The sequence below is a fragment of the Chelonoidis abingdonii genome, chromosome 4, assembly GCF_003597395.2.
Source record: "Chelonoidis abingdonii isolate Lonesome George chromosome 4, CheloAbing_2.0, whole genome shotgun sequence".
NCBI lineage: Eukaryota > Metazoa > Chordata > Testudines > Testudinidae > Chelonoidis > Chelonoidis abingdonii.
In genome coordinates, this window is record NC_133772.1 from 103349842 (window position 1) to 103369121 (window position 19280).

General features: G+C 41.5%; 1 protein-coding gene across 1 annotated transcript in view; it reads right to left on the bottom strand.

Moving 5' to 3' along the window:
• Window positions 1-19029, bottom strand: part of HECTD1 (HECT domain E3 ubiquitin protein ligase 1) — a 108069-nt gene extending 89040 nt beyond the window's left edge. Inside the window, 2 exon segments of the mRNA XM_075065856.1 lie at window positions 11978-12243; window positions 18891-19029. Coding sequence (XP_074921957.1) covers window positions 11978-12117 — 140 coding nt within the window. The 5' untranslated portion in view covers window positions 12118-12243; window positions 18891-19029.
• Window positions 19030-19280: the final 251 nt, after the last annotated feature.

A 19280-nucleotide genomic window follows, 5' to 3' on the forward strand; every position in this document is an offset into this window, starting at 1 on the left:
GAAGCTTTTACAGGCCAGAGGAGTTTCTCCTTTAAAGTGATCCAATAACTTTACTTCAGGCTTTCTGGTCTCAGTACTACCCATCCTTCCTCTGTTTTATTACCACAGCATAGTTCAAATAATCTGTAACAGAGGTCCCAAACAGTCCATTTCTCACCCTAGTTCAGTGCAGTATTAAAACTCAAGACATCTCATCCATTGTTGCCCCACATACCACACGTGGCGCCTCTGACCACAACCAGACTATCAATCCTCTCCTGTTGTTGTACCAGGACAGCCACCCCAGCTCTTCCAAATGGAATGCAACCCGACTCTGACCAGTGGGAACCCCACAGCCTCTTTGCCAAGGGAGCATCCCTCACTCCTCTTGGACCCCTCACAGTTCCTCTGGGTCCTGCTTTCTGGCCCTGGAGACACCAGTGGGTAAAGCTCCTCCACTGTTCCCTTGCCCTCAGCCCATTCTGGCCCTTCGCTTCAGCTCAGAGATAGCAGGCAATTCCCTCTGCTGCTCCTCCTGCCTTCAAGCTCTCTCCAGTTCTGCTAGAACATGCTGCGGCCGCACCGCCTGCTCTGGCCCACCGGAGCAGGCTGTGGCTGTGCTGCCCAGACTGCCGGAGCAGCTCCAGCCAGGTCAGGGACATCCTCTCTTGGCGCTCCCCAGATAAGGTTGGAAGGGCTGGGGTCATGTGGGGTGGGGTCACAGGGGTTACTCCCCTGACTCCCAGCTTCTCCCCACCAAAATATTTCCCTACCAGTTGCTGTCCTGGCCCATCAGGGTAAGCAGCTGGCACACCAGAACACTTTGCTTACTTAGGTTTACCTCTGTGCCTGTGGACACTCGAGGTAAAACAAACCATCTCGGCCCGCCAACGGTGTATCCTGAAGGCCCGAGAGCCAAAGTTTGCTGACCTCTGAATTATAGGGTCGGCTTATGAACAGGTTATAAAAATTTTCCATTTTTACCTATGCATCTGGGGGGTGGGGGCGGGGTCAGCTTATAAATGAACCAGCGTATGATCGAGTATATATGGTACTTCCCTCTACTACTACTCCTACAATGGTGTATTTCATTTGAAAGACAAAAACCCTGCATCACCACAGGCCGAGCCAATCTCAAGAAAAAGCAAACTACATTCTTTCTAGTTTCTGACAAATAATCATCATTCCAGCATTAGAACTGGTTTTACCCCAGTATTTTCGTTTGTGACAAATGTTTACTGAAAGCAATCAGGAATTTCAGAAAGAAGAATATATGATTGCAGAACAAGTACATGTTTTATTACAACATACTATGCTTCAAGTTGAGGGAGGACTAAAGCTGGAACCAGAGAGACTGCAGAATTTCAGATGAAAGGAACAATGAAATTAAAATAGCACAACGAGTTTCTGTTTCAGTATACTGTAGTAGCTTTGCTATTTTAATTTTGTCCTCAAGTTCAGGTGAACACAGGTCAAACAGATTTACACTTCAAAATGATTTTTTTTTAAACCATCAAGAAAATGTTTTTTAAAAATGTAATCAAAATATTTCCCTCTGGATTTTAGTTGTTAATACCTGAAAATATTTATTAGAATAACTTAATAATTTAAGTACACAGGTCAGGCAATTCTTAAAAGTGTCTTGAGAGAGTCCTTAAAAAAAAAAATATATAAATAAATAAACACACACCCCAAGGAGTCAGCTTTAGGGTGTTGAGTAGACAACAGGGTAGTGCTGCAGTTATTACTATTTACTGTACATCTTTCATTGTGAGTGTCCACACGACTCACTGTTTCTCTAGTGGGATCAGCACTTCTGCTGAAAACTGTCTTGTGACTCTTCTGTTACCACATTCCAAAGACCTTGTTGGAGCACTGGTTTATGATTAATACATTATAAGAGTCTGAGATCAAATTTATTCTAAATCAACATTTATCCTTAACGCCTACTCTAATCTGTAATTGGTATTAATAGGGAAATCTTGTCTCTCTATTTAGTAGGGCAGTCTCTGTCCCCTATATTAGATAAATTGATTTAAAATCTGCCTATAACTACAATATCTATAATGTATGCTGATATTACTATTATTCATGCCTAAGACTACCTCAGATGCCCTCATTAATAATATGGATTTATTAGAAAATAAATATCACTGCCCACAAACTCCATTTAATATCAATTCTCTCTGTGGGAAGTTAAAGCAACCTGAAAAACATTTTCTGAAAATTAAAAATATGTTGGTAAAATGCCAAGAAAAGAAACAACTGCAACACTATAAAAAGTATAACTAGCAACCTGAATTAGCAATTTGAACTTCTGAGACAAATATTAGTCCTTTGAGGGACTTGAGTTGCCAACATCCCGATGTATTTGTCAGTATACATTATGTCACATCACGGAGAACTTCTTCTAACGGCTTATCTAAACAGGGAAATTTGCCAATATAACTATACTACTATATTTACCCCAGTATAATTCCACATCTGAATACTTATTCTGGAATAAGAGTGCTTTTTCCTGGAATATCTGAGAGTACTGACAATAAGTTACACCAATGCAACTATAGCAGTGTAATCAAACTGGTATTTTTCCCCATGTTGACAAGCCCTTAGTCCCAAATGAAATCAGCTCAATAACTTCTGAGTAATGCAAGTGTAAAAAGATACTAAAGTAGTAAAAATATTCACTGGTAATTATGTTCATCATTATTTACAATCTAGTAGCATCCTCTGGCACCCCACTGTGCTAAATGCTGTAAAAAAAATGTGTTCCTAAAATGGTTTACAGCAAATCACTTCTATGAAGAAGCCATATTACTCAAAGTAAAAGTAACCACTGGATTCAGTACATATAGACACTAGTCATGTAACAGGAATATTTGGCTTCAGAGCCTTGGCCCAGGGCATATGACAAGTGGAAATAAAGTTCAGTTTCTTGACAGTAATCATGTTACATACTTAAAACACTCAAGTGCAAAGGACAACTGCAAGTGTCCTTCCGTTCAGCCTCTTCCGTAAGAAAAGTTCTATGGTATTTCTGTTCCACTTTAAAATAGGTTATCAAATAAAGTTTAAAGTATCTCAAGAGTTTCAAAACATTTCAGCTACCTAACACCAACCATATGATTTGTTCAATAATTTTTTATATTATAAAAAAAAAAGTTAAAGTGACTTAAAAAGAATGAATTAGAAGACAATTTGGTAAACTACAGCCACCCACAATACTAAAATTTAAATTTGGTGTCAGTGTCTTTCAAACCAGTACTTGTTAATAGGAGAGTGCACTGGAAACAGATTTTTAATGTACGGTTGTATTGCTCTCAACTGATTTCAGAATGCAAATGTTTCTGTTTTTAAAAACCGTATAATACAATTTAAGATGCTTGTCCAGTTTTAATGATGTAACTGAAATCCCTTTAAACTAAACACCTTATTAAAATGGAGAATTATTTCAACTATTTTTATTTAATTTATAACAGTTTAATATTATGATTAATAAATAAGGAATGGGCTCTCACGCAAAACAGCATGCCTCCATTGGACGGACCTATGACAAAACTGGTGATGGGAAAGGAGAATTATTCCACCACGCCTTTGTTAAGGTTGAATATTGAGGTGGATATATTTATGGACAGAACTTTGGCTACATTGATGTTGTAATTTTTAATTTATGGAGTAAGTGTCCACAGCACAGAATAGTCACCTATAGATGCATTGTTTTTTAAAAGGTTAAAAAATGAATAAATATTTCTAATACTTTTTAAAAGTTAAATCTGTGTTAATTTCCCCCTTCTTCAACAAGCCCTGATCTGTAAAACAAGAGAGTGTCAACCAGCACATCAATTCTTTGATGCCTCCTTGCCTATTGCAAGGCTCTTTTCTGTGTGTGCAGGTCACTGACACATCAACTTTTTGCTGTGCCCTGGCTTAGGACTCAAACGATAAAACTTCAGTAAATTGCTAGAACTTGTTAGTGCAAATTTATTTGGGCATAAGCTTTCGTGGGATATAACCCACTTCACCAGATGCATGGAGTGGAAAATACAGTAAGCAGGTATAAATATACAGCATATGAAAAGATGGGAGTTGCCTTACCAAGTGTGGGGTCAGTGCTAAAGAGGCCAATTCAGTTAGGGTTGAAGTGGTCCATTCCCAACAGCTGATAAGAAGGTTTGAGTATCAGAGGGAAAACTATTTTTTGTAATGATCCAGCCACTCCCAGTCTTTATTCAGGCTTAATTTACAGCCAAGCCCTAAGGTACACCCGCATTTGCTCCAATCCCTCAGACAGAGACTAAAATCTACAGGATCGCTATCAAGCATTCTTAAAACTACAATACCTACCTAGGGAAGTGAAGAAACAAACTGACAGAGCCAAAAGGGTACCCAGAAGTCACCTACTACAGGACAGGCTCAACAAAGAAAGTAACAGAACACCACTAGCCATCACCTACAGCCCCCAACCAAAACCTCTCCAACGTATCATCAAGGGTCTAAAAGCTATCTGAAGGACGATCCCTCATTCTCACAGACCTTGGGAGACAGGGGGACACCTTGGGAGACAGCCCCCAAACCTGAAGCAAATACTCACCAGCAACCACACACCACAGAACAAAAACACTAACCCAGGAACCTATCCTTGCAACAAAGCCCATTGCCAACTCTGTCCACATATCTATTCAGAGGGACACCATCATAGGACCTAATCACATCAGACATGTTATCAGAGGCTCATTCACCTGCACATCTACCAATGTGATATATGCCATCATGTGCCAGCAATGCCTCTCTGCCATGTACATTGGCGAAACTGGACAATCTCTATGCAAAAGAATGGACACAAATCAGATATCAAGAATTGTAACATTCAAAAACCAGTAGGAGAGCACTTCAATCTCCCTGGACATTCAATAACAGACTTAAAAGTCACCATTCTACAATTAAAAAAACTTCAGACACAGACTTCAATGAGAAACTGCAGAACTGGACTTAATTTACAAACTGGACACCATCAAATTGATATGTTTCATGAAAACATTCCTTTTACCCCTTTGCATTTATGTGGCTTTTCCAAAGAGGATGGATCTAGACTGTAGCAGATGACAGAACGAGGAGTAATGGTCTCAAGTTGCAATGGAGGAGGTTTAGGTTGGATATTAGGAAAATCTTTTTCACTAGAAGGGTGATGAAGCACTGGAATGGATTACCTAGCGAGGTGGTGGGATCTCCTTCCTTAGGAGTTTTTACGGTCAGCTTGACAAAGCCCTGGCTGGGATGATTTTGTTGGGAGTTGGTTCTGCTTTGAGCAAGAGGTTGGACTAGATGACCTCCTGAGGTCCCTTCCAACCGATATTCTAGGATTCTATGAAATTAGGCCTGAATAATGACTGAGAGTGGCTGGGTCACTAAAAAAAAAAAAAAAAAAAAAAAAAAAAATTCCCCTCTGTTGATACTGACACCTTCTTGTCAACTGCTGGGAATGGGCCACATCCACGTTGATTCAATTGGCCTTGTTAACACTGACCCCCACCACTTGGTAAGGCAACTCCCATCTTTTCATGTGCTGTACATTTATACCTGCTTACTGTATTTTCTACTCCATGCATCTGATGAAGCGGGTTATATCCCACAAAAGCTTATGCCCAAATAAATTTGTTAGTCTCAAAGTTTGCCAGGAGGACTCCTCGTTGTTTTTCTATTATATATTATCATCCCTCTCAACAGCAAGCTCTTTATATGTTTAATTTTTCTTTTAGATGTGGTGTAATTGCAGAAGGATATGTCAAAGAAGTGGGTTTTGCATTTTGCTCTGAAGACACTGTGGCTCAGGGAGTCATCCTGCTCTCTGGGGAGCTAAGACCCCAGGAATGAAAATCCTGCACAGATGGCACCTTTAGAGAGAGTTTGAAATATAAATTCTTGGAAATAACATTTAACATAAACAACTCATTAAGATGATAAAACTATCACTGAAATAAAGGATTCAGAGACTCTATACATTATAAGAAGTGTGCACTGTCCAATATACCATTTATATTGCCGATAATCTCATTCTGTGACAGTGTTCTTTGCTGTTTTGACATAAGGACAATCAAATTAATTTTACCTAAATCTGTGATGACATCTGACTCTGTGTCCAGATACATACTACTTTTAAGTAGGAATGACGAAACAGCTTTCTAGTTTAGAGAGTCCCAAATACAGTCAGCCCTCTAATCATTACCTACATATTCTGCATGGGTGTTCTATAATTCTGGCTTTTTAAAAAAAATCAAACAACAATGCAAAGAAAACATATTATATATTTGTGGTAGTCCAAAGATAAGAGGGGATAAGAGTTACAATACCTAACAAAACAACAAAGGAACAGCATCAGGCTAATTGTGGGTGTACCACCTTGTATTTCAACATAAATCAACAAAATTCAGTCTTTTAGGATATTCTGGACAATGAACAAACTGAAAAGTCAATTTATCAATCAATATCTTCAAATTCTGAGATTAAATGATTAATCTGTAACAGATTACTCTATTTCAGGGTTTTAAATTCATTGCATTGTCATGGAGAAGAAACTTTAAACCTACCCTCACAAATCCTGTTCCACCTCAGATAGGAAGATCCCACCCTGTAGCTACCAGCTGGAATCATAACTGAATAAGTCTCAAATTACACCTGTTCTCAGCACTCTGTCCAATTATCAGCCATATAGGGAACACCACATCTTGTAGCTATCCCAGCAGGTGCTCTCCCAGTACTCTAAAAAAAAATAAAAACCATCTCCACAAGGGGCATGGCTCCCAGCGCTGGTGCACTGTCTACATTGGTGCTTTACAGTGCTGAAACTTGCTGCACTCAGGGGTGTGTTTTTTCACATCCCTGAGTGAGAAAGTTACAGAGCAGTAAATTGCCAGTTGTGACAAGCCCTAAGGCTAAAACTAAAGTGAACACAATGCATCAGCTGCTAACACGATCACTCATTAGCATAGAAACAAACAGTCTAGCAACACCTGATTAAATTCACGTTTGCAATGTTACTTTCACAGCTATAACAGCCTAAACAAGTCACTTAACTTCTGTGTCCAATTCCCAATCTATAAAATGGGGATATTATTTTTCATCTTCTTCAGTGTTATGCACATTACTTAGCTTTGCACAGTGCTCTGGAAACTGTAATATGCATAGATTAGCAGAGTTTAAAGTCAAAAGACACCACTTAATCATCAAATATGACCTCCTGTACATCACAGACCATCACATTGCACTCAGTTATTCCTGTATTGAGTCTGATAATTTGTGTTTAACCAAGCATGTCTTCCATAAAGACATGCAGTTATTGCTCTGAAGATATTAGGAGATGGAGATGCCACCACTTCCCTCAATAATTTGTTCCAGTGGTTCATCATCCTCATTTTCTCCCGGCAAAGGTACATATGCACTGTAATCCAGCCGCCTCTCAATCTTCTTTTTGATACTGAATGGACTCTCTAAGCCTCTCACAGTAAGGCATTCTCTCCAACCATCACATCATTCTGTGTCTCTTCTCTGCATATTCTCCAACTTTTCAAAATCCCTTTTTTTTTAAATTTGGACACCATACCTGGATGCAGAATTCCAGTATCTATCTTACCAATGCCATACACAGAGGCTAAAAACACCTCCTTACTCCTACTCTCCTGTTCATACATTAACCTGCGGGCCGCATGTGGCCCATCAGGGTAATCTGATTGTGGGCTCCGAGACATTTTGTTGATGTTGACCAAACACCCGTGGGCCCCAGGTTGCCCACCACTGCCCTAAATGCTTTCCAAAATCACTGTTTTGCAAGTACAGTCTTTCCATCCTTTAGGTATGACCTGCATTTCTTGTTCCTAAGTATATAACTTTGCATTTGGCTGTAGGAAAATGTATTTTGTTTGACTGCCCTGTCCTCATCAGTATTTATCACTATACCAGTCTTTACATTATCCACAATTTAATTAGCAGTGTTCTCTAAGTGTTTTTTATAGTAAAGTTTGCAGGGTTCTCCAATTGACATATTTACCAATTCTCTGAGAGGTGGAGTACTTACACCAACAGGAGAAGCTCTCCTGTCAATGTAGGTAGCATCTTCACTATGCACCTACAGTGGTACTGTAAGTCTAGACACACCCTTAGTAGTTAAAGCACAGAAAAGGTTTGCTTAGTGACAGCTAAGGTCATAACACACATCCCACTCAAAACCTTAAAAGCAGGGAAATATAAGTCCTGCATTTGTTGCCATTCTCTCATTACCTGCAACACTGCTGATAACCCAATCCAACAATCTATAAGGATTTCACTTACAACATGTATCAAAAGACAATACCTATACCTACCCCTACTTAATCAAATTTGCACGCTAGCATAAAACTTTAACAGTAACTTGAGACTACCAGCAAATGAGTATTTACAAAATACCATCAAAAGATTTATAATAAATATCACTATTATATGCTGACATTATTAAAAAGAAATCACATTTCCCCATGTCTAAACATAATAAATCTGAAAGACAATGTAGTTGACTAGAACTGACTGGAGCTGCCATGTTACAAATGTAGATTCTATTCCTGCAGTGCCTTTCTGCAAACTCTTTAAAAAGAAAAAAAACTAATTTGTAAAATGGAGTGGCAATCTATACCTAACTACCTTGCAGGACTGGGATTTGAAGCCTGTGTCAATAATAAGGGTAGTGCAATGCATGGGAATATAAACCACTATCACAGGAGGTTAAGTTTCAACTCTTGGTCTTCTCTTGTCCAGCTCAGGGAATGTTCCCTTGGGCTACAGAGGTATTTGACTAGCTTTAACAATTATATTACTCAAATTCAACTGTCTGAAACTGAACTATGTTTCTACTCAATCATATCGCACCAAGTTTTAGCAACTTGAGCTACAGGTGTTTTTGTGCCTGGTTGAAATTCTAGCCATTCTAGCTCCTGGGTGACTAACAATCAGTCTCTCTCTCTGAGTTATTGTCACTAGAAGATGAACAAAATAGTGACTCATTAACAGTGTTATTAACCACTGAAGAAAATTTCATTATCTGTAAAATGCCAATATCTTGGGTTACACAGCCATTAAAACTTTAACTACTTGGCACCACAATTTGTCATTAGCCTTACACCCTGGAATCTGCTCCAATAAAGCTCAGATTCCACCTATATCATGATATTGAGCAAGCATTCTGTAAGCCTGTTCTTCATCTTTCTGACTTGGTCATAAGTTTCTCTAACTTCAGAGACTGATTTCACTGTTGTGTTCACAGACATGCTCAGCATCAGCAATTCACATTGTTGATCTCCCACTAATTTTAGTACACACTTTGTATCCCAAAAATATACAAGATTTGATCTCATTCAACTCTCAATTTAGTGAAAGAAGAATTTTTCAAAGCAATCCTTTCTAATAAAAGCCACTCTTTACTGGTTCCTGAAATAAACTATCACATTTCTTCACAGATCAAAGGTCATAAAGCATAACATCTGCTTTGGCATCTCAGATTTGCCATACCACAAACAACCATGCTTTTAAGTTTGCAGTGACATTTTTCTGGAGGTCAGAGAGCTGTCTACATTACAAATTGGGCCATGCCCTGAAACCATTTTCAAGATTAATTACTGAAAATTATGTTTTGTAACACAGGTGCCACACAATGACCCCCTATTTAGACAAGGCATCATTTCTTTTAAAATGTTACTGAAAAGCAACTCAAGGAATATTTTCAAGACCTATTAGTTATGCTATCAACACGTGGACAGGCTGGCCGGCAATGACCTATAAATTACAACCAATTTCAAGACACAATCCATTTTGGAAACAGAGGATCATACAAATCAACAAAATCAACTTGAAATCTAGTCTATTAAAAAATAATTAAAGTAGTTTAATTCCCTCTCCTGAAACTCAAGTATCTCATTTTAGGAATCATAAATCATAATGGTTTTAAATAAAACCACAACATTATAAACAGCAGCACAGTGTTCATCAGATATGTTTTTACAAAGAGGAACACAAGATATACAAGAACCAAAAGCTTTGTATTAGAAATTGAATTATTTAAAGACAAAAATCTGCTATAAATAAAATAAGTAGCTTCACAAGCTTTAGGTTTCACAAGTTTATATTTCAGGCCTATTTTTGAATAAACATAGAAATGAAGATCTTTCTATAAAAGCTTGTGATTACATTTCAACTTTTGTTCAATGCAGCATGAATTTAAGTGGACAACCCACCTAAAATTAACATTAGAAGAGTTATTTTTCAACTGTGTGCTCAAAGCTATGTCAATGAAGACAAGTTTAGAAGCCAGTAAATTAGTGTTTCTCAGCCTGAGGTGGCAGGACCCATGACCAAGTAGGGATTGACAGTCAGAGTAAAGGAGCAGTAAATGCTCGCCCCGGTGACAAATATCCATTCTTAATTATATCTATATATTGTAAATTCTTCAGGCCACAGACTCATTTTTAATCACTAAAGTGTTCTGTAAAAACACAGTAAAGAATTCATTTTTACATCCATTTCTGATTTTCAAGTCACCGTGGAATACATGGTCTTTAAAAGCCATACAGCCCCCCATGACTGCTTCTACTACAGGAGCTGCTCACACATATACGGCTGCAAAATCCAGAAGGTCTCTGTGACGCATACAAAAATGTTCACTTAGCACTCAGTTCAGACACAACTGCATATACTTCTACCCAAGAGATCCACTAGGGCAGAGGTTCTCAACCCTTTCCTTTCTGAGACACATACCCTTCCTAATATGCTATAAAAACTCCATGGACCACCTGTGCCACAACTGGTTTTCTACTTATAAAAGCCAGAACTGGCATTAGGGGGTAGCAAGCAGGGCACTTGCCCGGGGCCCCCGCAAAACTAAATTGCTCAGGCTTTGGCTTTAGCCCCGGATGGTAGAGCTCAGGGCCCCAGGCTTTAGCCCCATGCAGTGGGGCTCTGGCTGTCTGCTCTGAACCTCAGGAAGTCTAACACTGGCCCTGCTTGGAGGATCCCTGAAACCTGCTCACGGCCCCCCAGGGGGCCCTGGACTCCTGATTGAGAACCACTGCACTAGGGAACCCTCTAGCAACCCCAAGGTCTTCTTCTAGTGATTAGATGGAAAAGAGGAGGAAGAAAATGGAGGGGGGGGGGGAGCAGAGGTGGAGAAGTAGAAAAGAAAATCAGAAATTGTACTAATACATGACAGAAAGACAAGGAAACCTGAGGAGCAATGACAGACAAGAGGATGGACTATCCACCAAAACACTGCAGAGAGGGCTCCAACAAAAAGGAGAATGGAAAGAACTGCATTAGGTAATAATACATTCTAAAGGATCATATTTTATTCATGCCTTTGTATCGAAATCCACCCTTTCGAGACCCACTATTTAGCAAATACAAAAACTAATATATTTGATGTACATTACTATGGATCATCAATGCTCAAATATTAAGTGCCAGCATTAGTTATGATAATTTTTTTTTTTTAGTTTACAGAGTTCAAAATAAGAGCTACTGTATATCACATGAGGAAAAAATCTCAGATTGGGTATTTCAATATAAAACAGAATAATTCAAATTTCAGTGTAAAAAGGCTATTTTCTATTTAAAAATACAGATAATGTAATGCTCTCTAATAGGGGCAAACAAGAATCTAGTTTTTCAACCCCAAACAAGCTTTAAAAAAAAAAAATTCAACTGTGCACAAATTAGTACTTCCTGTCAACTGTGCAGTCGCCATACTTTTCATTCATTGCAAAATGAGTAGGTACTCAAAATACTCTGGAAGCGAGCATGGCATGGGCAAAGCAATATAATTTTTTTTTCTGCAATAACATTTTCAAGACTGCGGAAGCTTCTAGTTCTGCGTGTCAAACTTTACATATACCTACTTAGTATGTAAATGTTGTTAAAAACACTGCCACAGCTTGAAAATGGAGGACAGAAAGCCCCTGCAAATGAAGAACAGAAATGTACTTACGTTTCAAAACAACGATCCACATTGTCTGACATCAAAAGCAGCATGCATAACTGTTCCAAAGCTATTAGTTGCATATCCCTTTCATCCCCCTGCCCCATCTGAAGCCATTCAAGCAATGTGTCTGGGTCCACATCTGCCATGGTTTTAAAAAGCCGCCTTGGCTCGAATTAAAAAGTACCAAAAAATCCTTTAAGTGTTCAAGCCAGGATAGCCTGAGTACAGTGAAACTTTCCCTCCAGTCAGACTCGGATTTTTGCAGTCTTCACCTGGAAAGAAGAAACAACTCATCAGGATCTGTCATATTAACCTTTTCCATTTTTCCTCCTGTAACATGTTTTCAGCCATCTACTGGATCTTTAACTTCTTTATCATTTAAGATCTCACAACAGATTATGACAAGGTGTTTTTTTTTTCCTTAAACTTACCCGAGTGTAACCTAATTAGGTTGCTCTACTTAACTTAAACAAGAGCCTTCTTTCCCAGGCACAGTCAAGCAAGCTCTAAATTCTACTACTATTTTTAGTGAAAACTCACAGCTAAAAAAGCTTGGAGGGGAACAATTTTTCAGACTTTAACTTACATTGTCTTATAAGCTTATTTTTCAGATACATGTATTCTGAGGACTGACTCAGCTGATGTCATCTTTCAAAACACAGATACAACTTCCCCAGTGCTAAAGCATCTCTTTGCTCACATATTTTTTAGAAATTTCAAGAGATTTTACAGGTATGTACCCATTCAGACAGGCATGAAATGAAATTTACTGAGACAGATCTGCAACTTAAGACTCAGAAGGAAACCTTTATAGAGTTTTTATGAATTTGGAGACAGCCAGGGATCAGAACACATGGAAAATATGAGAAGAATGTACAAAAGGCTGAGGGAGAGAACGTAAGAGAGATGAACATCAGGAAGAGACAGGTCTATATAACTGAGGCCTCCATACAAAGAAGAACTGATAGGCCAGATGCAGAGAACAGAAGTGTGTGCTATCTGCCTGTATACAAAAACTGTCTGCCATTTGCATCCCAAGTACTGGGGAAAAACTTGTACAGAAAGGCTCCAGAACCAAATGAATAATCACCTCGAGAAGATTTACAGGAGTAAACAGAAAGCATATAGGGAATGGAAAAATGACTGATCAGCAAAGAAAGCTTCATCTTGGAGGTTAGATGTAGGAATAAAATAAGAATTGCTAAAAATCAAGCTGAATTTAATGCTTTCCAAGGAAATTAAATAATGAGGGTATTTTGTTCTTTTGGTTTTAGTTATAAGGGAAATGAGGAAGGATGAGGTTGGGCCACTATGCAGTGTGGATGAGAAAACGATTAATGATAATCTAGAAATGGCCCAAAAACTAAATGAATACTTGGCCTTGGTTTTCAATAAGGATGATAATTTGGAACATGAGCATGAAGGCAGGATGGCGGACTAAAATGGAAATCACCACAACTGAGGTGGAAGAAAAACTTCGAGAATTTAATATGCTCAGATCAGGGAGACCAGATAACATGTAGCCCAGAATACTGAAAGAACTAGCACATGAGATTACTAGTCTAGTATCAACAATTTTTAATAAAATCTATCTATTCTTTGTGGTACCATACAACTGGAGAATAGCTAACATCTGACCTATATTTAAGAAAGGGGAAAAAAGCGATCAAGATAACTACAAACCCATTAGTCTGACCTTAGTAGTATGCAAGGTTTTAGAACAGGGGTCCCAAACTCAAATGACCACGAGGGCCACATGAGGACTAGTGCATTGAACCAAGGGCCGCATCACTGACACCCCCCCCACTGCCTCTGGCCCCACTCCCACTCCATCCCTTCCATTAGGCCCCGTCTCACCTCTTTCCACCCCTTCCCTGCCCCAATCTAATCCCTTCCCCGAAGTCCCCACCCGAACGCTGCACCCAGGGAGTGCAGGAGGTGTGCAAGGTATGGCAGGGGGCTCAGGGCAGGGCATTGGTGGATGGGGTGCAAGAGGGTGAGGGGTGCAATAGGTGCTCAGGGCAGAGAGTGCAGGAGCGGTGTGGGATGCGGCAGGGGGCTCAGGGCACAGAGTTGGGGTGCAGGAGGAATGTGGAATGTGGCAGGAGGTTGGGGTGAGGCATGTGGCAGGGAGCTCAGGGCAGGGAGTTGAGGTGTGGGATGTGCCAAGGGGCTCAGGGCAGGGAGCTGGGGTGCAGGAGAGGTGTGCGATGTGGCAGCAGGATCAGGGCAGGGGGTTGGGGTGCAGACTCCAGCCCGGCGCCACTTACCTAGAGCGGTTCCGGGGTGGCAGCAGCGCACACCGGGACCAGGGCAGGCTCCCTGCCTGCCTGCCCTGGCTCCTGGCCCCGCGCTGCTCCGTTCCAGGAAGCAGCTGGAACCGTGTCCCTGCAGCTCCTGGGGATGGGGGAGAGGCTCAGGGTTCTGCTCTTGTTGCTCCTCTAGGTCCCTCCCACTTAGCTCCCATTGGCCACGGTTCCCTGTTCCCGGCCAATGGGAGCTGCTTGACCGGACAGATGCAATGCAGGAGCCCTCTGCCTTCCCCCTCCTCCCCAGCCCGAAGGGGCATGCTGCCAGCCGCTTCAGACAGTGGCACGGGGCTCGCAATGCCACACGGGGCAGTCCCGTGGGTAGGCAGGGGGAGGGGGCATGGGGAGCTTGGCGGACCACAAGCAAGGGCCGTACAGGCCGCCGCGTGTTTGAGACCCCTGCTTTAGAACATATTGTGAAGGGAAGAATAATTAAATTCATCAAGGTAAACAGAAAGGGGGATGTAATGCAATGTGACCTGATTTCCTTCTTTGAGGGAATAACTTATTTTTTAGATAAGGAAAATGCAGTAGATATTATAAACTTCGACTTCAGTAAAGCATTTAACACAGTACCACATGGGAAATTATTACTGAAATTAGGGAAGGTGGGGATTAGTAAAAGAATTGTAAAGTGGCAAAAGCCTGTGCTAAAAGGTGAACTATCAGACCAGAGGGAGGTTGCTAGTTGAGTTCCTCAAGCACTGGTCTTTGGACCAATATTATTTAATATTTTTTATTAATGACCTTTGTACAAAAAATGTGTGTGCGCTACTAAAATTGCTGATGATACAAAGTTGGGAGAGATATACAGGAGGACTGGAATATTATATGAAGATCTAAATGACCTTGAAGACTGGACTAACAGAAATGGGATGAAATTCAATAGTACAATGTGCAAGTTCATGCACTCAGGGTCTAATGAGAACTCCTGCTATGAGATGGGGGCGGGGGGGGAGGCTCATCAGTTGGAAGTGACAAAGAAGAGAGACGGGACTACTGGTTGATCACAGGATAACTGTGAGCCATCAATGTGATGCAACTACAAAAAAGGCAAATGTGATCATAGGACGCATCAGGCAAGGCATTTCCAGTACAGATAGGGAAGTATAATTGCCACTGTACAATGATAAAACCACATTTGAAATACCTTGTACAATTTTGGTCAAACATGTTCAAGAAAGAGTAATTTAAATTGAAACAGGTGCAAAGAAGAGCAATTAGGAAGATGAGGGGAATGGAGGGCCTATTTTACAAGAGAAGGCTGGAAGAGTGTGGCTTGTTTGGCCTAGCAAAATGAAGGGTGATAGGAAATATGATAGCTCTCTATAAATACTTCAGGAGGGTAAATACTACAGAGAGTGGAGAGAAATTTATACTAAAGGACAATGAAGACACAAGAACAAATGAGTATAAACTAGCTATGAGAAAATTCAGGCTGGCGATTAGAAGGTTCCTAAACATCAGAGGAGTGAGGTTTTGGAACAGCCTCCCGAATAGGATTTCTGGGGGCAAACAACGTAATTGGTTTTAAGAGAGAGACGGACAAATTTATGAGTACAGTTATGCAGCAGGATTACTTGTGATGGAGTGGGGGGTCCCTTCATTTTATGCTTTATGTTCCTGTAACCTCATGCTGCAGGGATCAAGAAGAGATTCCCCACCCGACAGCATATTCTGTGCTTTATTTTTTTTTTAATTTGGTTGTCTCCTCTCTCTGAAGTATCAGAAATGGCCACAACTGGAGATGGGACACTGGACAGGGTGGGCTGGTGCTATAAGGTAGCACCAAACAATCTCTCAGGTGTTTAGCAGGTTGGTTATTGCTCACATGCTCTGAGTCTAACTCATCGCCATATGTGGGGGTCAGAAAGGAACTTCCCCCCAGGTCTGACTGGCAGCAACCTTGTGGAGGTTTTGCCTTCCCTTGCAGTGTGGGGTTTACATAATTTGCTGGGGATCATCTAGAAATCTCTCACTTAATGATAGGGACCTCAGGCATTGGTGTACCTGAGTCCCTCCTATTCTCTCTGCCTGTGGCATGTAATAGTCTAGTCCAGGAGTTCTCAAATGTCATTGCACCATGACCACCTTCCTACCACAAAAAAATACTATACAACCCTAGAAGGGGGGACCGAAGCCTGAGCCCCACTGTCCCACGCAGAGGAGCCAAAGCCAGCCCTGGTGACCCCATTAAAATGGAGTTGCGACCCACTCTGGGGTCCCAACCCACAGTTTGAGAACCACTAGTATAGTCATATTTTGGTCTTATTTCAGTTATTGGGTTTAATGTGCGAGTGCTGGATGTTGTTGGTGGCCTCTGATATACTGGAGGTCAGTCTACATCAGTGACTCTCAACCTTTCCAAACTACTGTATCCCTTTCAGGAGGCTGATCTCTGTTGCACGCCCCTAACTTTCACCTCACTGATAAACTACTTGCTTACAAAATCAGACATAAAAAATACAAATGTCACAGCACACTATTACTGAAAAATTGCTTACTTTCTCATGTTTACCATATTATTATAAAATAAATCAATTTGTATATAAATATTGTACTTACATTCAGTGTATAATATCTACAGAAGGATACACAAGTTGTCTGCATGAAATTTTAGTTTGTACTGACTTCGCTAGTGCTTTTTATTTTGGCTAAGATCAAGTGTAGCCTGTTGTAAAAGTAGGCAAATATCTAGATGAGCTGATGTACCCCTTAGAAAACCTCTGTACACATACCCCTGCTTGAAAATCACTGGCCTAGACTATCTAGTGATCCCTTCTGGCCTTAAGCTCTATTTGATTATAGAGAATTAAAATTTCTAACATAATGGATAAGAAGTAGAATACTATTGTAAATGAAGAGAATGGGAAGAGAGAAAATAGTATTTCTAAAACATTTGCATTTTAAATGTTTTGGAGTTTTTTTAAGGTGAATAATTCAACCTTTACAAATGTACATCAAAAAATTCAGTTTCAGGTGTACATATATGGTAAATGGCATTATTTGTTGGTCTAGTAAGACACAGCACATGCAAGCTCAGGATCAAGAAGGTCCCTTTATCAGTATCTTAAGAGATGTTTTTGACCTATAGTATATGCTTATGTACCACCTTGCACTAGATAAACAAGAAGTCACATCTACTTTATACACTTTGTCCTTGAAGATCAACACAACTATAAATATAATTTGCATACCTGAGCTGCAACAAAGGCTTTGAACCAACCTACCCATATGAAACTTGCCATAAAACCTAAAACATAGCTATTAAAATCACTATTTTGCAAAAATGAAATTACATTATTAAACTTGGTGGCAAAGGTGAAATGCTGAAAAAGTATTCCCCTGTACATTCTCTAGAATCTGGGGAATGGGGAAGGGAGTCACAAATAAGGGTTTAAACTTCCACAGGACAAGGTCTGATTTCTTGGTTTACTCATGATCAGTTAGTGGTTAAACGATAACCTCATCGAGGGCATGGAAGAGGGAACTCACAAAAGCTGTCTCTGAACATACTGTCTCCCAGCACAGAGACAGATGTACACTGAATCAGCAATACTACTTCCTGCACGCTTAAAAGCCAAAGATGTAACAAAGGCTTGAGACAAAAACAGTCTTTTTGTAATTTAGGATTCTGATGAAAGAACAAATTTAAATAATCAAAATGATTGTTCAGGAAATTTGTTTTACTTTTATTACCTCAGTCTCTTGAGACTGGATACTCCTGTAATGAAAGTCATTAAAACATTATTAAAAGTAAAGAAAAAAGATAAACAATATTTGTGAACGCCGGAAGGATCATATATTTGGCAACCTCTCCTCCAGAATTAAATAAAGTAATGCCAGTCAGAACAAGTAGGATCATGTTGCAGACACTATTGGTGTAAGACACCAAAATAATTAACTCCAACTGGAAAAGGAAAGAGGAAAAAAGGCAATAGAATTAGCAGACAAAGAGGGAGCTGACCCCTAACATGAGGATCCTGTAAAAACCAGTGTCACACTCGGCATCATTGGGACGTGCCCTATAGAGGCACCTGCTGCTCCTTTGCCCCAGTCAGCTTTAGACACTCCAAAATAAATAGACGAACATTCAGCAGAGTGACACACACAGGCTCCCCCAGTACAGACGCAGAACAGGGAAGAGGCCAGGCCACAGCTAAACTCATACCCCAACTGCCTAGCGGTCTCTGGAGCCCTGCGCCCCACACACGTTCTCGGGGGGAAGGAAAATCTCTATTCTGAAGACAACCGGCCTCGCGTCCCCGCGCCACAGCCACGGTCCCGGCGGCGAGGGGCTCTGTGGGGCCTGCCGCTCCCTCCTCCCCGGCTAGGAGACGGTCTGTCTGGGACTTGCCGCCCCCGCACTCCTCGGGAGTCCCTGACGCAGCGCATCGCCTCCCCGCGGTCCCGACGCGGGGCGAAGCTCCTCGCTAGGTTGCGTGGCCCTAGCGGCACAGACCCCGCCAGGCCAGACAGCGGCACTCGAGTTCCCAGGAAGCCCGAGGCCTCGCAGGGTGACCCGGCCTGGCGGCTCAGGAAAGGCGGCTCAGAGCTCCGTCTCCTCGCGGTTGGCAGAGGAAGCGCCGCTCCCCCGCTCAGACACTTACCCCAGCGCCCCGGACGCTCCTCGCCGGAGCCGCCTCCTCCCTCCTTAGTCCCGCGGGAAGGCAGCGAGGCGGTGGCGACGCGAGCCCGGGAGCGGGAGGCAGCGAGCGGCATCCATCGTGATCCGCCCGGCACGGGACTGAGGGGGAGGAGAAACCACCCGCGCCACCGACACAGGAGGAGGAGCCCGAGCCACTCAGCCTCGGAGTCACGCTGAGCCCCGGAGCAGGCAGGCGGCGCACACAGGGGGCGCTGCGGCGGCAAAGCCCTGAGAGGGCGGCTGTCCCGCCCACCCCAGCCGAGCTGGTCCGTTTGGTCAGCAACGCAGCAGTACAGCCTCCTCCTTCTTTGCGGGGGGCCGTGCGGGCGGGCGGGCAGGCTCCCGTTGACTA